General features: G+C 31.9%; 1 protein-coding gene across 4 annotated transcripts; it reads right to left on the bottom strand.

Annotated features, from left to right (window-relative positions):
* Positions 1–626: 626 nt before the first annotated feature.
* Positions 627–14,053, bottom strand: LOC106074032 (uncharacterized). 4 transcript variants are annotated; one of them, XM_056009738.1, is made up of 15 exons: positions 13,939–14,034; positions 13,768–13,812; positions 13,327–13,393; positions 12,516–12,712; positions 12,026–12,248; positions 10,108–10,164; positions 9,468–9,521; positions 7,612–7,690; positions 7,433–7,448; positions 6,488–6,525; positions 6,115–6,160; positions 5,453–5,493; positions 5,078–5,123; positions 4,421–4,461; positions 627–3,110 (listed from the first exon to the last, which is right to left on the bottom strand). In XM_056009738.1, exons 3-15 carry the CDS (start codon positions 13,370–13,372, stop codon positions 2,918–2,920), a joined length of 1,077 nt encoding a protein of 358 aa, XP_055865713.1. In that variant the 5' UTR covers positions 13,373–13,393; positions 13,768–13,812; positions 13,939–14,034; the 3' UTR covers positions 627–2,917. The 4 variants fall into 4 exon arrangements, with proteins under 4 accessions (XP_055865713.1, XP_055865714.1, XP_055865712.1 ...); XM_056009739.1 differs by lacking the exon at positions 13,768–13,812 and having other exon boundaries at positions 13,939–14,053; XM_056009737.1 differs by having other exon boundaries at positions 13,768–14,014.
* Between the last annotated feature and the right edge of the window lie 6,863 nt (positions 14,054–20,916).

Below are 20,916 nucleotides of genomic sequence, written 5' to 3'. Positions count from 1 at the left end.
TAGAAACCTAGCATTATAGTATTGACAAATCATATTTTTATAAGATTTCTGAAAAAGAGATTTTAAAATAATTTCTTATTTTAAATCTGCACCCCCCCCCCCAACCAATGTATTCTTATTATTGTGTTACTACAAATGTTCATGTGATCATTTATTCTCCACTGCTACTACTCTCACAATTTCGTCCTGTTCTATATCTTTTGCTTTAGTCTTCCTTGTCTTCTTTTGCCATTATCTTTGAATTTTTTCTTTAAGATGTACTGTCCTACTGGCCAATAGTACAATTTTAATCTCTTCTTAAAGTTAGCAATTGAAGGCATCTAGCAATGCCTTACATACTATCATACAGTTATATCTCCTGCACCAGTGTTTATATTGTGTGCAGCACACAGTTTTTTATAAGTGATCTGAGACAGTGTAGAGCAGCTTATTGGGCCTTAGTAATCTCTTTTTGAAGGCAGACTATGTGTATTTTTTTTGGTAATCCTTTCATCATGTAAATAAACATCAACACTATTCTTGTTTCTCTTTTGTTGAGTTGCTTACCTTAGCTGTACAACAAGACATTTGATCATGAATTTACTCATTAGGAAATGAAATAGAAACTTATAAACAAAAACAATGAGTTCTATAAAAAATACTTCTTATGTTTATTTGAGTTAAACAAAAGAATGGTGTAAATGATAAAAAATAATTATAATAATAATAACCTTACTCATTCAATAATAATAAAAAAAAAATAATAATCTTACTCATTCAATAATAAAAAATATAATAATAATATTCTTAGTCATTCAATGATAAAAAACATAATAATAATAATAATCTTACTCATCCATACCTCAAGGAAAATTTGTATTACAATTGTGCATAACACATAGCAACATTTTAAGAGCAAATGAATTATAGATTATTGCACTATTTTATATATATATATATATATATAAAATTAGAAATTAAACATTAGAAAGAAGAAAAAATTAATGTATCAGACCTTCCTATCTACAGGTCATCCGTTTCTATGGCAAACAGTTAATGAAGGTGTCATGTGGTCAGTACAGTGACCAACTGCTTAATGTCAGATTCTATTTGATTTGGGTAGACTCATAAAAAAAGTTCCCCTTTCAGACCTTGTGGTCTATAGGGCAGATGATGTTAAGGTCATCTGTTTCTGTGGCCAACAGTTAACGAGCACAGTGTCATGTGGCCAGCACAACGTCCAACCGCCTTTACTTTTCCCCAACCATTGTCAGGTATCCATTAGAGCTGGGTGGACTCAGAGACGCCCAAAGATCCCGAAATAAAAAAATCCCAGGATTCGAAACCGGGAACTCCCATCTCTTAAACATTACATGTGAAATTTACCTCAGAAACTTTGATTTTATTAAATGATTCAATTGCCAAGGGAATAAAAAGAGTTTGTGTGATGGGTGTCTTGTATCTCTCTTGTGATGTTAGAATCATAAACTAGCAGGTGTTTTTTTTGTTTATGTTTCAAATCATTTTAGCTTCTTTGCTTTATTTTAGTGTTAATCATCAGGATCAACCTCATTATTTTTATTAGCAGTGATTAGATGAATAGATGTATGTCTTACTAATAAACATTTTTAAAATAAAGGAGAACTGTTTAATTTCTGACATGCTAGAAACAAGATAGAATAAATCAAATGAAACCCATTAAAATAAGAAAGATTCAACAGTTCCTTCATACAAGACATCACAAAAATTATACATGATCTAAAAAAAGCAATATGAAACACTGCTTATTATTTTTTTTAGATTATATTAGAATTATTAATACATACTAAATGCATTCTAACTCTTAAAATGTAATAGCTTATATGACAGAAAATACCTAATTTAGTAATTTTAATAACATTATTTTAGAAAAAAAAGAAAAACTGTTTGCATGTGTAAAAAAATAAATATAATTTATGAAAAAACAGCTTGCATAGTTTTGCTTTCAGAAAAAAAAAGTAGCCATTGCACCAGATTTTCAATGATGTAAAAAAAAAATCTTGATATCAGATTTTCAAAATCTTTTCTAGCATTTGAGATCTAAACCAGACAGATGGACAGACAGACCACATAAAACTAATAGCAGCGACATATTTGGCAGTTATCTTTTTTTTTGTGTTATAATACATATGTACACCTTGGCATCAACCCATAAAACTTTTCTTAAAAAAAAAAAAGGTAGTATTCAGATTAATTTTTTGAACTGAATTATTTAAACTTTTTAAAATATTAAATACCTCAAATATAATAACAAAAATTGTAATAGTAAAACAATGAAAACTAACTAATTTTGATACGTTTTAGTTGTGCGTATAGATCAGATAAGAATTTACAAGAGTAGAATGTAACTTCACCTGTAATAAGGCTTAGACTGACAGGGATTCTCACCATCAGAATGCTGAATAGTAACACTATATTTAGTAATCAGTAAAATGAAAAAACTAAAATGTTAAAAAATACAATAAAAGAAAAGCTGTCAATGTATATGCAGACTACAATTAGAGTGTTAACAGTAAATGAATGAAGTACAGTGAAGCAGTATTGAATTTACAGTGATGAGCTGTCTTCTTATTTCTGTCAGAAGCCAAAATCATTTTCATTGGTGCTGGGACAGTTTTACACATCAGCTCAATCCTATTTTTATAATAAAAACATAAACAAATAAAAACATAACAAAGAAACATTCTAAAGAGCACCATTAAAAAAAAAAAAAAAAAAAAACACCTGTCCAGTCATAGCACCAATTCATAACTAAAGAAAAGAAAACAGAGATTATCTAACCAAAACCTTCTCTTGCATAGTGTTTTCCAATATAGCAGATTACTTAAGTTCAAATTTATTTACAAAGCAGCTGCTCTCATTTTAAACAGCACAGTAAGAAAAGGCATATAGTAGTCATTTAACTCTGCTTATGAATATCAATTATGGTCTCAATGTCTTCATTTCTTGTTGGAGTGTTGATATCAGGTGATAATTGGGTTCCTCGTATTGCAAGCAAAGGTGAACAGATACCATCAGACTCTGTATCATTATCGCTTGCTTGAGTAAGCTTTTGCACGGCTTCTGAATGTCTTGACATTTGTTTCACTTTTCTGTATGAAGAACAACATGCAAAGTTTAAAAAGTCTAAACAATAAAGAAAATATGAGAACAAACATTTTAATTATGACTTTATAGCACTAACAAGCTAATATAACCAACCTCACACACATACAGGCACAAACATCTCTATATTTTATATTTATCAAGGTATGTACCATATTTTGTGTGTGTGTGTTTTATCTTCATGTCTCAAATTATTTTAACTCTTTCTCTCCTAACGTTACCAATGTTGATTCCACTAGAATGTGGTAAATAATTATGGAGAGAAAGAGTTAAAAGGCTACTTTGATATGAGAGTTTTAAAAAAGTCTTGTCTCTTATCTGAGTAAATAATATGCATGAAAATTCTGAAGACAAACACTGTTTATTCTTTTAAGATGCCTTCATCAATTGTAAACAATTAAGTGCAACAAAATTCATTTATTTTCTTCTACTTATAACTAGTGTACACTATCAAAGAACTACAAAATTAAGATCAAAATCCTGGAGATGCATGTCTCATGCTTTATACTTTATCAATGAATATGTCTAGCCACAAGCAAGACAAAGTTCTGACTATGGCTTGATACTTTTAAACACCAAACCAGAGCAGAATATAGCAAGTTGTGAAATGAAAACTAGATCACATTGGAAAGCATTATAAAGATCAAATCAGGCAGCATTTCGCACTAACTAGCATAGAGGAAAACAGAAGGCATGCCTCTGAAAGAGACATTTGAGACCCAAATTAAAGCTCTTATAGAAAATAGGCACAGGCGATAAATAGAAAACTTAAAATAGACACCAGGCAAAAAGCTCTGTCCAGATATGGCTCTCATCTGTGTTGTGTTGTCCCTTAGGATACTGCGCTCATCCTTAATCTTCAAAATCAAAGACCATTTCTTATGACAAACAAATTTACAGACCAACAAAAAATTTACTGGTTTGGCCACCAAAAAAGAATACTAAACAATTAACCAGCCTCACCACAAAAGCCACAGAATACATGAAAAGAAGTAGGCAAAACAAAAGATGCATAGATGAAGTGAAAGTAACATTAAAACAGTGCCTCATATCCTAAATGCTTTACATCCATCTGTGGAGCATCAGTACAATGGCCTGATATCAAAATGAAATTAAGGATAGTGCATACAAGAATGAGATACTCAACAGCACTGAGACATTTGACATAAAAGAGATGGATGAACTTAAGAGAAAAATACCAGCTATGATTTTCTAGACCACTTTGGCCTGTACCTGTTTTTCCTTCCTGCATAAATCCACTGTCATAAAAAAAAAAAAACACTTTTCAACATCTTACCTCTCTTGGGAGACTTGTATAGCACCTAGCTCTTCTTCCAACTGAAACAAATATGAAGTTAGTATACCAAAATAATAAAACAAAATATGTATAGAAAGAATAAATATATCCAATATGTCTTTAAAATATGCCTGTATTAGAGGTGTTCATAGATGGCAAAGAAAAAAAAAAACTATAAATAAATTTTGGAGTGTACAAAATAAAGTATTGATGAGCTATGTTTTGTATTTTTGTAATAACCCTTAAAAATCTTAGTGTAGCAAAAATAACTATGAAAATCCATGGTGAGCTAAAAATAAATAGGTTTTGCAATTGTGTAGTATTATTATATTAAAAGAACTCAATGTTCCTATTTATTTGACCATTGAAATTTATGCTACTGAACTAATCAATAATCAAATTATTTAATTAGATTTGTGTTCTATCAAAGTGGGCTCACTGTAAATTTAGAGTGTAAAGATCTACATTAAGAATCACTACAAATGAAAAACCACACAATAACAGAATTGCGACTATTACATAAATATAATGAGAGACAACATTTAAAACAATTACACAAACTTTCGAATGCATCACACCCTGACAACCAGATTTCAAAAGCAGCAAATAAATAAACATAAACATAATACAAGAGAGAAAACTAGATAAATAAAATACCTCTTTTTTTCCATTTTGAGGCTTGACATCTTTAGTCTCCCTTTCACTAGAAATATAGAAATTACAAAGTATAATTATTTAGTATTCTTATTATATAAAAAACAAAAGAACAAAAGCTTAATTAAGCAAGTAGAAAATAAAACAAACTTTTACAGTGGAGCATCAGTACAATGGCCTAATATCAAAATGAAATTACGGATAGTGCATACAAGAATAAGATACTCAACAGCACTGAGACATTTGACATAAAATAGATGGATGAACTTAAGAGAAAAATACCAGCTATGATTTTCTAGACCACTTTGGCCTGTACCTGTTTTTCCATCCTGCATAAGTCGACTGTCATAAAAAAAAAAATACTTTTCAACATCTTACCTCTCTTGGGAGACTTGTATAGCACCTAGCTCTTCTTCCAACTGAAACAAATATGAAGTTAGTATACCAAAATAATAAAACAAAATATGTATAAAAAGAATAAATATATCCAATATGTCTTTAAAATATGCCTGTATTAGAGGTGTTCATAGATGGCAAAGAAAAAAAAAACTACAAATAAATTTTGGAGTGTACAAAATAAAGAAAGTATTGATGAGCTGTGTTTTTTATTTTTGTAATAACCCTTAAAAATCTTAAAGTATAGCAAAAATAACTTTGAAAATCCAAGGTGAGCTAAAAATAAATAGGTTTTGCAATTGTGTAGTATTATTATATTAAAAGAACTCAATGTTCCTATTTATTTGGCCATTGAAATTTATGCTACTAAACTAATCAATAATCAAATTATTTCATTAGATTTGTGTTCTATCAAAGTGGACTCACTGTAAATTTAGAGTGTTAAGATCTACACTAAGAATCACTACAAATGAAAAACCACACAATAACAGAATTGCGACTATTACATAAAGAGAATGAGAGACAACATTTAGAACAATTACACAAACTTTCGAATGCATCACACCCTGACAACCAGATTTCAAAAACAGCAAATAAATAAACATAAACATAATACAAGAGAGAAAACTAGATAAATAAAATACCTCTTTTTTTCCATCTTGAGGCTTGACATCTTTAGTCTCCCTTTCACTAGAAATTACAAAGTATAATTATTTAGTATTTTTATTATATAAAAAACAAAAGAACAAAAGCTTAATTAAGCAAGTAGAAAATAAAACAAACTTTTACAGTAAATAAGAAAACCAATATACTTAGAAAGTGAAAACTAAAAAACAAAACATGTGGGCCAGTCACACAACCAAGGCTCATTTAAAACACTATCAATGTTTTATCAAACCTATCATATTTTAACATAAATTCTAAACATTCTTTCTGCATGGAAAAAAAAACAACCCAAAAATACCCATAATATATGTAATAAGAGAGGGATATCTTAATCTTTTTTGTTTTTGTTACCTATGGAGTTGTTTCTTCAGCTTTTTTATTTTCTTGCTCTGAAATTGAAAATCAAAGAAATGTTTTAATTTTGTTAACCTTAACATTATAGAAGTTGATAAATTGGTTTGGTAATTTTCAATTGTTTAGTATGATCTGCATAACTCATTTCTTACATATTCTTCACTAAAAAAATCAATATTGGTGATTGCAAGTTTTGCTTCAGAGCAGAGTTCCAACAGAAGTCTGCCATTATCAATACAGCAGCCAATACCATGTCTGCTTAGGGAACTCAGCCAAGCATTGTAGTAATTTCCCACCAAAGATTTCAAATCACCAATGATAATGAATTTAATAGCAGTGTCCATCCTTTGCAGGACTCTCCTCAGATGACAGTGGAATTTTTCTTGGTGTCAAGTACTGTCTGCAGCATGGGAGCATAAGCACTGATGACAGTGACAAATTTAGAGCCATCTAGCAGTAATCTTGGCAACATTAGTCGGTATGACTAACCAAAAGGGATATCTTGTAACAAATACATTAAATGTATTACAGTATAGCCAAATAATTTTTCTCTGTTTCACAAAAGCATATGTGATAGAAAAAGGATTAGGTTGTGTTTAGATATACTGAAAGTATTATAGAGCTTATTTAAGTATTTAGCATTATCACCTATAATTGCTGACTCCATTAGTAATAAAATGTACTACATAGCTTAGACGCACTCAGAAACTGATGAATAAGGATTTTTAATGTAAGAAATGGATGTGGTAATGATTGATCTAATTCTTAGCTCTTTGACTAAATGACTAAAAAATGACTAAATGACTAAATTTTGTTGAAATTTAAAAAAATGAGCTGTTTTGTTTAGCTAGGCTCAAAGTCTTCAGTCATCTATTTCTGAAGTCAAACTATGTTAACCATCACAACACACACCCAAATAAAACCATCGGAATGTAAACTCACCCGCTTGCGGTTCAACCTGTAAAAGATAAAAAAATTGTTCAAGTATCAATAACACATGAATCATTTTTATTTGTAAAAATATGTATATAAAAAAATATTAGGAAACATTTTAGATTTAACGTTTATGTACCATGAATATCTACATTTATATATAATTTTATAGTATGCCTTCAAATTACCAAATAGAAAATGCCAATGCAGCAATAAGAGCAATGAAAACACAAGCAAGAACACCAATAAGAACACCAATAACAAAAGCTGTAAGTAAAAAACAACAAACAATTACTTACAAATTCAAATCAGTTAAGTGAATACATCTAGTGAGACATAAAGTGTGTACATTGAATATATATGAAGTATCAAGGTAGAAATAATTTTGATATTAACTGAAACAACAAAGGGATGTTTAAAATCTCTTTCAAGATGTAGATTTTTTAAACTAGACTCTGATAATACCATCTTAATCTTATTCTGAGCACTGTTAATGTAATTAAGCTTCATTTCTGCTTGTTTTTATATTTTAAAGCATTAAACAGACTGCTATAATTGAATGTATGATTTATACTGTAATATTTTAGAAAAAGTTAATATTATCCTAAATGTTTCTTTTATATGTTTCTGATTATTATAGGCGGCAAGGGATGACAGTGACAAGGATTTGAACTCAGGACAATGATGACATGCTGTAGCTTATACTGCATGACTAGGAAGCCATCCTGTTTGTAAACAATAGTGTGTCATTAAGAGTTGCCTTCACAAATCATTAAGAAGGTATTTTTTTTTAAATTTTTATATATATATATTCAGTGCTTTTTTTGTGACGGTACACACAGGTACACCTTTTAGTGTGTGAAAAAACTATTGCTTTTCTTGTATTTTAAAGTTTATTAGTAAGTTAGGCAATCCATTACTGAGTACCGGCAGCTATTTTTTTTTTTTTTTTACAAAAAAAGCACTGTATTTATCTATATATCTATAGTGTTCAGTGGTGTCTAATGCAGGTAAACCAAAAGAAGGTAACACTCAACAAAGTTAATAACACTAGCAAAAGGCTGAACAATCAATACAACTTAGTTGATGCTGATACTGAATGTCAAACATGAAGTTTATTAGTAATGAAGGGAACCGTCGAATGCCAGCTAACTTTCAACATTCATAACAAGCTTCCTGTCTCTAAGGCATCCTAAAAGTAGCCTGTTTACATCAGCTGATATTTTGCTATCCTCTCCTAAAAACCTAGTCTTGTTTTTACTAGTCACATCATTGTCTTTAGGTCAAAACTTCCCCTATTTCCGAAACAAACAACTAATTCCTAATTGTGACATTACAATATATATATATCCAACAACACTCTACTGGATAAAGACATATTGCTGACTAGCAGTACTAAAGCCCTAGTCTACCGGACCTGTGTGTTGAGCACCTTGCTGTACGGAAGTGAAACATGGTCAACCTACTCAAGGCAGGAAAAAAAGCTGAATGTCTTCCACCTCCGATGCCTAAGGCGGATCTTTAAAATAAGGTGGCAAGATAAGATAACCAATGAGGAAGTGCTACAAAGAGCAGGATGCCAGGACATCCGCTCTGTTATCAGCAGCAGAGGCCTTGGCTGGCTTGGCCACGTTAGTAAAATGCCAGTAGGTCGACTTCCACAGGACATCCTGTATGGCGATCTAATAGAAGGCAGGAGAGCCGCTGGTTGCCCACTTTTACGTTATACAGATGTATGCAAACACGACATTTTGATTTAATGGTTATTGAGCTATCAAGTTTACAAATATACACATTAATAAGAAATGACTTTTAAAATATTTTGTTTTGCAAACAATTTTAGATACAAAATTTTTAAAACATTTTTTTTCAGTAATAGCATTAGAATTCTTTGCTGACACAAAGGTAACTAATTTTATGGACTAATATTTTGTTTAGAAATAATTAAAATCACAAAAAAGTGAAAGGAACTCAGTCTCACAGGGTTCTAATTAAGTACCAAGCTCAGCACATAGATCTTAAGTATTGAAAAACATTATTTCACCTGGTAGGCCTATAGTTTGTTCTGATGTCCTCCTTGAGTCAGGGGTTGAAGTTGCTATTAAAAAAAAAATAATGTTACACAAAAAAAAATAAAAAAATAAATGTAAACTATAAAACAAACTAAAGACAGCTTTATGACTGTCGCATCCTGAAAATCATTCTATATGGGCAACTCGCATCTGACTCAAGAAAAACTCTCAGCACCCACCTCTGTTAAGTGGATGTGATAAAGCGGAATTTAAAATCAGTGAACATTAATATTGACCACTGGGAAGACATAGCCTTAGACCGCACTAGTTGGAGAGAGACGGTGAACAAGAAAGCTATGGACAGCGAGAAAACATGGGCCTCAGCTCTTGAAGTAAAGCATGCCACACAGAAAATGTCCGGCTCCTCAACCACCATTGCGAAAAACACCTTGACCTGCAATATATACGGACAGGAGTGTCTCTCCAAAATAGGGCTCCACAGCCATATGAAAGAGTGTTCAAGATGAACCATAGTCGTTCTATGACTGAAGGAGGCCAATATATAATTGGACTGTCATCATATACAAGTTTTAAGACTACTATCATGGAGTTCCAATAAAAAAAATTATACATCATTACATGGATCTAAATATTTGTTAAAACATAATTCACCTGGTTCAGTTTTTCCTGGTGTCCCACTTGATAAATCTGAAGCTAGTTTTGATGATGCTAGGAAATAAAATAGTTTTTATTTTATATATCACAATAATAAAAAACAATTTTATTATAAAAACAAAAAAAATCAGAATGATGTCAAAAGATAACTTAGAACTGAGTACTAATAGGTCTAACTATTAAAGTATTTTAGAATAATTTGTTTACTTGTTTACTATTAATCAGAGTAATAGCTATTGTTTATCTCTGGAATTGAAAAGTTTAGAGTTAACCAGTGTAGAACAAAAATATTCTTTCTACTTCCCTTTTTTTTTAAGTAAAAAAGTTTACACAAAACTTTATAATGTTTTGTAAATTAAATTCTCATACTTTTATATGCCACAGTTGATGTGGTGATTATGAAATGCTCAAGGAGCATCTTTATTTATCCATTTGGTCTTTTCAAATTTAACTACATGCCATGTTGATTGGTCAATTTTATAACACTTTTTGAAAGAGCAATTCATCAACTATGTAAACAAAAAAGGATAAAGTTTCATACATTGATGATATCTGTATTGTCCATAAATCTTGGAAAGTGCACTTAGCGCACTTCCAAGGTCTTAAAATCTTTCATGAACTGATAAAACATGGTTTCAATTTCAAACCCAGAAAAATAGAATTTGTAATGCAAGAAGAACATTTTAGACTACAAAGTCAACCACAACTTTATATAAGAATTTAGAACATTCAAGTGATTATATTAAATATACAACTCAGAGGCAATATAGGAATATGCAACTTTTACTGATGCTTCATACTCCACTACAATGCACTTAAATCAAAGTTAGCAAATGTAAGAAAGAAAGGTCAAACAAAATAAAAATTTAACAGAGCTGAAAAAAACTAGGCTGAAGTAAAGACACTTCTAGCTCAATTCACTTGAGAAGAATAAGACATTTCATCTTGCAGCAGACACATCTACAGAAGCAGTTAGACCTTATCTAATGCAAGAGCACAATGGGACATTGAATCCAGTATTCTACATGTATATAATTGATTTGGAGAAACTTGACAGATCTTGTGGGGTATCCTAACAGTTCAACAGACTAAAGGCTAGGTGACAGTCACATGAAGAAAAAAGAGATATTTTATAATTGAGAAAGTTAACCCATAGTCTGGGCTATAACTTGCTATATGAAATACCTTTCAGTAAAATCATTCAATGTTCTAACAGACCCTTTCCCATTACATTTTCTCATTTAACTTGGAGTATATTGTAAACCGATTATTAATTAGCAATAGACATTAGCAGAAAAAATTAATGTGTTAGCAGACACTCTTTCAAGATTATTGTACTATAACACATTCAATTACAGAAGTTTCTTACTTTCTATTGATATTGACAATATTTAAATTGGTTCATTATAATTTATATGTATCATTGAGGTCACAATCAAAAGAGATTTTTAACTATGTTGCTAATGTACATTTTTATGGCTTTATAAAGCAACTACAACCAATGGAAATATCTTATATAATACAGACGTTACTTCAAAAAAGATGTTACATATTACATACATTTTTTTTAGGTTTAACAAATTCTCTCTTAAATGGCCTCTTTGAATATGTTGTAAAACAAACAAAAAAAATTTCATTCAAAATGTATTATTGCTCCTTGAAAATCAGTGACATGAATTTATGTCAAATTCTTAAGCAATAGCTTTGAATTAATATATTCCTATATCCAGGCATAATTAGTTAAGCTCATTCAGACTCTATTATAAGGAATATGTCTACAGTTTATTTAAATACATTTTTATATTATATTACTTTTCATCTCAAAATTTAAAAACTATTTAACAAACAAACAAACAAAAAAGTATAAATTTCAACCTATAATAAAAATATTAAATTGTCATTATAGAACTCTTACTTTCTTCTTTGCTGAATGATGGCAACTTCAGTAAATTTTCTTCTACAATACCACCATCCTTGTCATGGATCTGGACACTAATTATAGATTCATTATCAGAGCTGTTAAATGCTTTTGCACAATTATAGTTGAAAGACTTGTATCCAGTGTTAGAACACATATATGCACATACTTGTGTCTTTACTAGTTGTTTCCCACACTCTTCAAAATCAATGAGGGATAACTGAAATATACCCAAATTTTTTAAATTAAACAGGATGATTACCTACACATTGGTTTCAAGAGCATTCAGAAGATGGTAGAATTAATGCAAAATCATTAGAATTGAACACCTTATTTCACAAAACAAATAGTAACAAAATATAATGGAAAATATATTGAAAAAGATTCATCTAAATATCCTTATTTTAGTTACAGTAAAGTCTAGCAAAATATTAACATGTTTTAAGTTTTTTTTTTATGCACAATTGTTTTTCACTTATTTACTCACCAATTGGCTTTTGTTAGAATCAGCTAAAGTGATTTTCATGTGCAAAGCTCTCCCTATGTCTTTTGAATACTTTTCAAAACTCACATCTCCACCCCAGCACAAGTGTTTATTTTCTCTGACATTGAGAGACCATGGTTGACAGTCAATGCCTTCAACCGAATCCAATTTATATATAGTTAAGGACTTATTGGGGAATGCTGAAAAAAACAAATGAGAAAACTACACAATTAATCTTCTGTATCACAAATTTATTTACATTACAAACTGAGTTGGTATGATTTAATTAATAATAACACATTATGAGATGGAATTAAGAAATAAAATGCATAGAGAAAACAAAATCTAATAAACACAACCTAATAAAATACTCAGAAAGACACAAAGATAAAGGCACATTCATCGTGCCATAAGCTAGGAGAAATGTGTATGAATACTCCTTCTTTCCTAGTGCTATTAGAGCATGGAATCAGTTGCCTTAGCCAGTCAGGAAAACCAGTGACTTGGCAGAATTTAAGCCATTGGTAAATATGCATGACTAGATGCATGACATGTAGGACGTAATCATCTTCTTTTTTGAAGTAACGTCTGTATTATATAAGATAAGATAAGAAAGAGAAAGCCATCAAGTGGACAAAGGTCATAAAAAGCTTTTTTTTCCACTCAAACCATACTTATTTTTAAAATATATATATAAACACCCTCATTAATTTTAGAATAAAAAAAACTAACTAAACTTTAATTTTCCCAAGAATCTCTAAGCTTGAAAGGGAATAAAACTATATATATATCAAGTGTATAATTTTTATATTACCTATAACGCCAATGTAGAGAAGCACATTTGTAATGAAGAAAAGCATCTTGAGTAGCCTACTCTTTACCTAAAATTATTTTAAAATCAAACTAGATCTAATTAAATGATTGTATCTAAGAAATATATATATATATATATATATATATATATATATATATATATATATATATATATATAAATATATAATATAAATTGTTACTTGTATTTAGGCAATTTAGCTATTTCTAAATTTATAATATATGGTATATAATATATACGGGCCGTAGTTTAGGCATCACTAGTCTATTCATCAAATATGCCATTATAAATATTATAATTATTATTAGAATATAGATCTAGATTCTAGATCTAGACTGACTAGAGTACTAGACTAGCTAATTTATCAAACATATTTAAAACTAGATATACTATAGATCTAGATCAAATCTAAAATAAACCTACCTCTAGAATCTAGAATACTAGAGACTAGAGTCCAGAATACATAGTCTAGATTCAAGATTAAAAATGAAAAAGACTATATTATAGATCTAAATCTAGTCATTATATTAGTCTAATTAGTATATAGATCTAGTATATAGATCTAGACTCTACTATAGTATAAACATGACTGACTAGACTAAATAAGAGACGAGTAGATTAGATTCTGATCGATATTCAATGGGGTAACTAAGATATTTAAAGATCTACATTATATAGCTTTAAATTTAAAAATTAAACACTGTTTTTCCCGTTTCTTGTTAAGATTTGACTATAAATAGATCTAAAGTCTATAGACAGTCTGACTGAGACAGTCTATCGGGAATTTTTTTTTTAAAAGAAATTTTCCTAGCTGGCAAAAAGTAGGCCAACAGCCACTTGATCGAGTTTCACCGATAGGACTATATAGTAGATTCTTATATTAGGGCTTTTTTAGGCACACCGTATTCGGGAACTAGAGTCTAGGTCAAATTTTTATTTTTTTATTTGGGGACGGTTTAACTTACAAAAAAATATATCTATACTATAAAGTAGAATGTGAGGTGTATGTATGTTACTTATAGACATCAAAACCGCTTGACCAATCTTGATAAAACTTGGCAGGAATGTTTCTTAGGTACCAACTTAGACCTTAGTGTATGTATTGTAACCCTAAAAAAAAAAGAAATTGCCCGTAATGAATCACCTACTAAAATTAATTCGTTTAATTGTTTACTTTATATTGATTCCCATCCCTAGAACTAAAACTCTGATTCAATTCAGAGATGATAAAACTTCTCTTAGCACAGATAGTTTTATACTTTAACACATGAACATACTAATTATAGTCCATTCATTTCATATTTTGATCAAATAAACATTCAAATTTGGTTTTCTAAAGCATTTTTAATAGACTGCATTCGTTTACGAAAGCTGCGAAGCCGGGTTGAGATAGGCCTAGATCTATATTCATTCATGAATCGCGTACTAAAAATTATTTCGTTTAATTGTTCACTTTATAATCCCATTCATTTAACAAAGCTATCGCTCTTTCCGTTTTTAATAGAAATGAAAATATCGGCTTCGGGTAAACCCATTTTCGCAAAACTAATTTTATTTTCGTAGCGAAAGAGAAATAACGTGAAAGGATCATTAGCTAAGTTTAACATACATCTAAATCCAATCCACTACATTAGTAAACACAAACTTAGACCCGCAGGCCGCGGGTAATGCCAGGCTAGTTGACTATATTTTTAAAATCGAGAACAAGAACTAGATATCTAGGTTAGATTCTATCTCTAGCAATCTTGTGATCTGCGGTACTACGGTATTAACTATTGACTGTAAGACTTAGATAATAAAAATTTAGTCTTTTTATAATTGGTTAATAGGCCCGGCTTCTTTATTGGGGGTCTTGGATTCGAATGCTAGGACAAATGTGTACAAATACTCCTTCTTCCCTAGTGCTATTAGAGCATGGAATGGGTTGCCTGAGCTAGCCAGGAAAACCAGTGACTTGGCAGAATTTAAGTCATTGGTTAATATGCATGACTAAATGCATGACGCGTAGGACGTAATCTTCTTCTTTTTTGAAGTAACGTCTGTATTGTATAAGAAGAAGAATCCTGGTGAAGACTGATTTTTAATTTCGGGATCTTGTTAGGGTGGGTGCCTCTGTCTGAGTCAACCCATCTCTAATGGGTAGGCCACCCTGACATAAGTTGGGCAAAAGTAAAGTTGGTTGGTCTGTGTGCTAGCCACATGACATTATCCTCTTTGCAGTGGTCTGTACATATCATTTGCCCCATAGAAGTCAATGTCTTAAAGGGAAACTTTAATATAGATCTTGTTTTAAATTCAGAGCCGGTCTTAGGCCACTATAGCCAGGGCCGGCCCTAGCAATTGCTGGGCCCTATGCGGAACGGATTGCGTGGGGCCTATATAGTCTGGGTAGGGATAAGCATAATGTCAAAATTAAGATTATTTTAGTAAGAAAATACTTTAGTTTTTGCAATACATTTTTATTAATTGAAAGCTCACAATGCTATTTTTATTTATTGGCACCCCAAAAATGACAATATTGTCAATTTTTTATGATATTTTAAAAATTTCAGGAGATTTTTAGGACTTTTTTCGTACATTTTGCCTTTTTAGGATATTTCCTGAAAATCAGGAGGCCGTGGAAACTCTGTTATTATATATAAGTTATAATGGTTTAATTTAATAATTTACACTTACAATTAGCGCGGGGCCTTTGAAGGCGCGGGGCCCACTGCAACCGCACAGGTTGCAGTGGCCTAATAAAGACCGGCCCTGAGGCCTGTCTGCAGCCTATGCGGCCGAAGTGGGCTCCGCACTTTCATAGACCAAGCGCGAATTCTAACTGTAAATTATTAAATTTAACCATTTTAATTTATTATTAAGGGTTCCTCGAATTCTCCTGAAATTGCAAAATAGGCTGCACGAAAAAGTCATGAAAATCTCTTGAAATTATTCAAATGTGCTGAAAATCATGCGAATTTCCTTAAAAAAACAAAATTGTCATTTCGGGGTGTCTTTCAATATGGGAAACTCTAATCCTACCCGCGATGAAAAAAACAAAAAAAACGGCATTTTCAGCTTTAATAATAAAATGTAATAATAAGGTGAATTTTAACCAAAATAAGAGGTTTAATAGTCACTGGCATAGAAATATATATTTCTAAATCTATATCGACATCTAAATAACGAAACAAAAGCGATATTTTGCGATCTGAATATTATCGGCTTTTTTGTTTGAAAACTACTTTCTACTGTAGATGGCTCGTAATGTTAATGTGACAGTGATTTTGTACTTAGAAAAATCTTAATTTCACTTATTATACTTATACCTACCCAGGCTGGGCCCAGCGCAATCCATTTCGCATAGGGCCCCGCAATCTGTAGGACCGGCCCTGTTTAAATTATAATGGTTAAACCAGGTCCAGATTTTCCCATTTTGACCAACAAATTAGTTTAGTAAATCTAATTCTATTCCTAATCAATGATACACAGCAACGACCAAATTTCTAGAAAAATCATTTTCGAGATCCGTGTAACATAATGGTATTGTTATGACTCTGCCGTGCGCACCACCATCCAGGCTAGTGCAGAGGTGCGCACTTCTAGTAACCAGACTAGAAAAGGATGTTGACATTAAGAGAAGAACGATTTCCGCCCAAGTTGAGAGCCGAGACGAAGTGACTGTGCTAAGAGAAGATGTCATCTTGTGTAACAGTGATGTCCTATAAATAAACATATATGTGCCTCGTTGAGTTGCCTCACTTAAGTTATTACAGTATTGTATGTACATTTGCACACTAGCGCGTCAGTGCAACACCGCCTGTGTTTACGTAATAAATGGAGTTTCTAATATGTCTTCCCTCTTAAACACTAGTTTGTTATTTGTGTAACACAAATATTCAGGGTTTTGCCCACTACAAAGTTACGAGTTGAATAGAGGTATTGTAGAAATACAATAATCTTAAAACTAACTTCAATATGGAAATGTATTATCTTAAACACACTTTTAAAAAAAAATTACCCTTTTCAGACCTTAACCGATTCACTAGACAAATAGATCTAACAGTTCAGGAACATTTTGTGCAACACTAGATCTATTTGTGAAAATCATTAGCTGGACCACTGGCGTCAATAGGTTCGGTGTCACCCGGTGCAGTAAGCTTGGGGTGTCACCCCCCCCCCTTCTCAAGGAAAAGGATATGATAATCTCCCTCTAAAATACCAAATAACACTGGTTTATTTTGCTTCTTTATGTTGAACAATAAAACTATTATGCTAATTCATTGATTTGGTTACATACGAAAATGGTTTTTGATTCTATTTTACGATGTGGATGTTTTTGACATTTTATCAAAAGTTATTACATAAATTAGGCCTAAAATTATAAAATTGAGAAACCTATCCCAGCAGAATTCTGTTACAAATGATATTATATCAACTAAAACCGATCGCAGACAAAATTATATCAGAAGAACAAGCTGGTTTTAGACAAGGTCGCAGCACAACAGAACAAATTCTTACCCTCCGAAAATTTTGTGAAAAATACCTCCGGCATCAAAATAATCTTTTCCATGTCTTTATTGATTTCAAGAAAGCTTTCGATCGAGTTTAGCATGGGGCACTCTGCGCGACAATGGAAAAGTACAACATAAATGAAAACATAATTAAAGTTATCCAGAACTTCTACAAGGATGCCACCAGTGCGGTATACTTAAACAATAATATTGGATATTGGTTCAAAATCACAGTTGGAGTAAGACAAGGCTGCCTACTTTCACCAACACTTTTCAATATCTTCCTTGAAAGGATAATGGAAGATGCTCTCGAGGGCAATAAGGACCGATAGCCAACAGAGCTTTTAAAGGGGCATCAGTAATGGAGGTGAAAAGCTGACTAGTGTTAGCAGCTTCAAATACCTCAGAGCTATGTCTCAGAACGAAACCTGAACTACTGGTCCTAATTGCACAGTCCACAGCAGCCCTTTCAAAACTTAAAATAATATGGAAAGACAAAGGCTTAGCCATAGGGACCAAAATCAGATAGATGTTCATGGTCACATTTTTATATGCTTGTGAATCTTCGACGCTGACTGCAGAGCTAGAGAGGAGGATCCTAGGTATCACATTCAAAGAAGGCATCACAAACCAAGAGATTTGAATTACTGCAGCGATTAGACCCCATGATGGATGATTTGCTAACTATCGTAAAAAAACAAAACAAAACGCAAGCTAAAAATCTATGGCCATAATACAAGGTCTTTGTGGCTCGCAATGACCTTCTTTCAGGCAACACTAACAGGAAAAAGAAGAAGAGGCAGACAGAGAAAGCGATGGGAGGACAACATCAAAGAACGGACGGGCCTGCCATTGAAAGAGGCAAAAGACAGAGAGGAATGGAGAAAGACGGTCGAAGAATCTTGCATGGTGCCCCAACAGGCTAAAGGATAGGTAAAGGTACGGAAAAGGTTTTTAATTATACTAGTGTATACTAGCAAATGAAGGCAGAGAACAGGTTTACATTCTGTAATACATCGTTGAGCAAATCCTGAAATACCATCAAAGAATGTTGATCTTTAGAAGATTTAAAAAAAAAAAGTTTGTTAGCGTCCATCGGAATCAATCTGGAAAATAGCAAGAAAATAAGGCATCTCGCAACAATTTGTCCAGATTCAGCGCCATGTCTAAAGCAAATCAAGTTGTTGTGTCACTACAGAAGGTGGATTTCTTCAACGTGGAGACTGATATGAGATTAGGGTGTATCTTACTCCATTGCTCTTTCTTGTAGCTTACCCATAACACAATCAACATTGGTCATACAGTTCTTTAACAAATAGAAAAGTTAACCTATTTCAGCAGTGTTATCTCAGGCGATGGAGATACATATCATGGTGTTGCATGTCAGATTAGTAATCAGGAGCCGACTTTCAAAAAGTATGGTCTATCTGAACAAACAAATCAATTAGCCTGGAGATTTAATCAACTTACTCAATACAATCATTGTCCCAACCGCCACTTACGCTTCAAGACGTGGAAGGTTGAAAAGAGGCGGAGCAGTGATGGCTGAGATGGATCCTACGAATAACATACCAAGAAAATGTTGCAAATAGGAAAATCTTTTCCAGCTCAGGCATTCGCCGTCTAAGGAAATGGGCCATTTAACGTCAATTGACATTTGTGAGACATATATCATTAGACAAGACGAATTATGTTTATCAAAGTCAGTCGTGAAAGCCGAAAAGAGGAACGTAAAAGCATGGCCGTCCACGTTCAAAACTTTCACTTTTAGAAAAGAAAAAAGTACTCGCTGCAGCAGAACTTTGAAAGATCTAGAAATATCATAATAGATTTCTCAATATCTTTTCTAGTTTTTGAGATTTAAAAGAGACAGACAGACAACACAAAACTAATAGCGGGGCCGCTAAAAAATCAACAAGTTTTTGTATACCAGTACAAGGACATAAATGAGCTTTTCATAGAAACTTTACACAACCTAAGTTTAGATCAAATCATTAAAAAGCCAACTAGATTAAACAACACATTAGATCTCTTCTTAACCAACAGACCTGGATTAGTAGTTGATTATGATATTATCCCTGGTCTATCAGACCATGAGATCATAAAAATACACAGTCAGATAAAAGCAGTAGCCAATACAAAACCCAAAAGAAAAATCTTACTCTGGAATAAATGTAACCTAACACAACTACACCAAGCTGCATTAAACTTTCAACAAACATTCTTATTAGAAAAAGACATTAACCAACCAGTCGATGACCTCTGGAATTTCATTAAAAACCATCTTAAAAGCATTATAGAAAATCATATACCAACTAAATACACATGAAACAAAATAAATAAATGCTGGTTTAATAATAGACTAAAGAAGCTTTGTAAACAGAAGGAAAACCTATATAGAAAATTTAAAGAAACTAATGCAGAAAGAGTTTACAAAAAGTATATAAAAATTAAACACTTAACCCAAAAAGTAAGCAGACAGCTGCAGAGTGAATACATAAACAATGTAATATCTAAAGATAACAACAAAAACCTATGGTCATACATTAAGTCTAAGAAAATGGAAACAACAGGCGTAGCGCCATTAAAAGATGAACATAACATAATACATAATGATAATGAAACTAAAGCAAACATTCTAAACAAATACTTTGCATCAGCATTCTCAGCCCCAGGAGACAAAGACATATTACTGAATTTGAACCAAGTAGACAACATAGAAGATATAGTAGTACAAGAAAATGGAATTCAAAAACTATTAGCCAACACCAAACCAAATAAAGCTTCTGGACCTGATGGTATTCCAGCTAGATTACTCAAAGAACTAAGTAATGAGCTAGCCCCAGTGTTCAAAATACTTTCAGGCTTCACTTAACCAGGGCAGAGTACCAAAGGACTGGAAAGAAGCTAATGTCACCCCCCTATTTAAAAAAGGAGAAAAATCTGACCCAGGAAACTACAGACCAGTATCACTTACTAGCATCACATGTAAAATCCTAGAACACATAATATGTAGCAACATCATAAACCACTTAGACAAACATAATGTCCTCACACCATACCAACATGGCTTTAGGAA

This window comes from Biomphalaria glabrata, chromosome 14 (genome assembly GCF_947242115.1).
Source record: "Biomphalaria glabrata chromosome 14, xgBioGlab47.1, whole genome shotgun sequence".
Lineage (NCBI taxonomy): Eukaryota > Metazoa > Mollusca > Gastropoda > Planorbidae > Biomphalaria > Biomphalaria glabrata.
The sequence above is the reverse complement of the archived record's forward strand: the minus strand, read 5'-3'. Positions and strand labels throughout refer to the sequence as shown.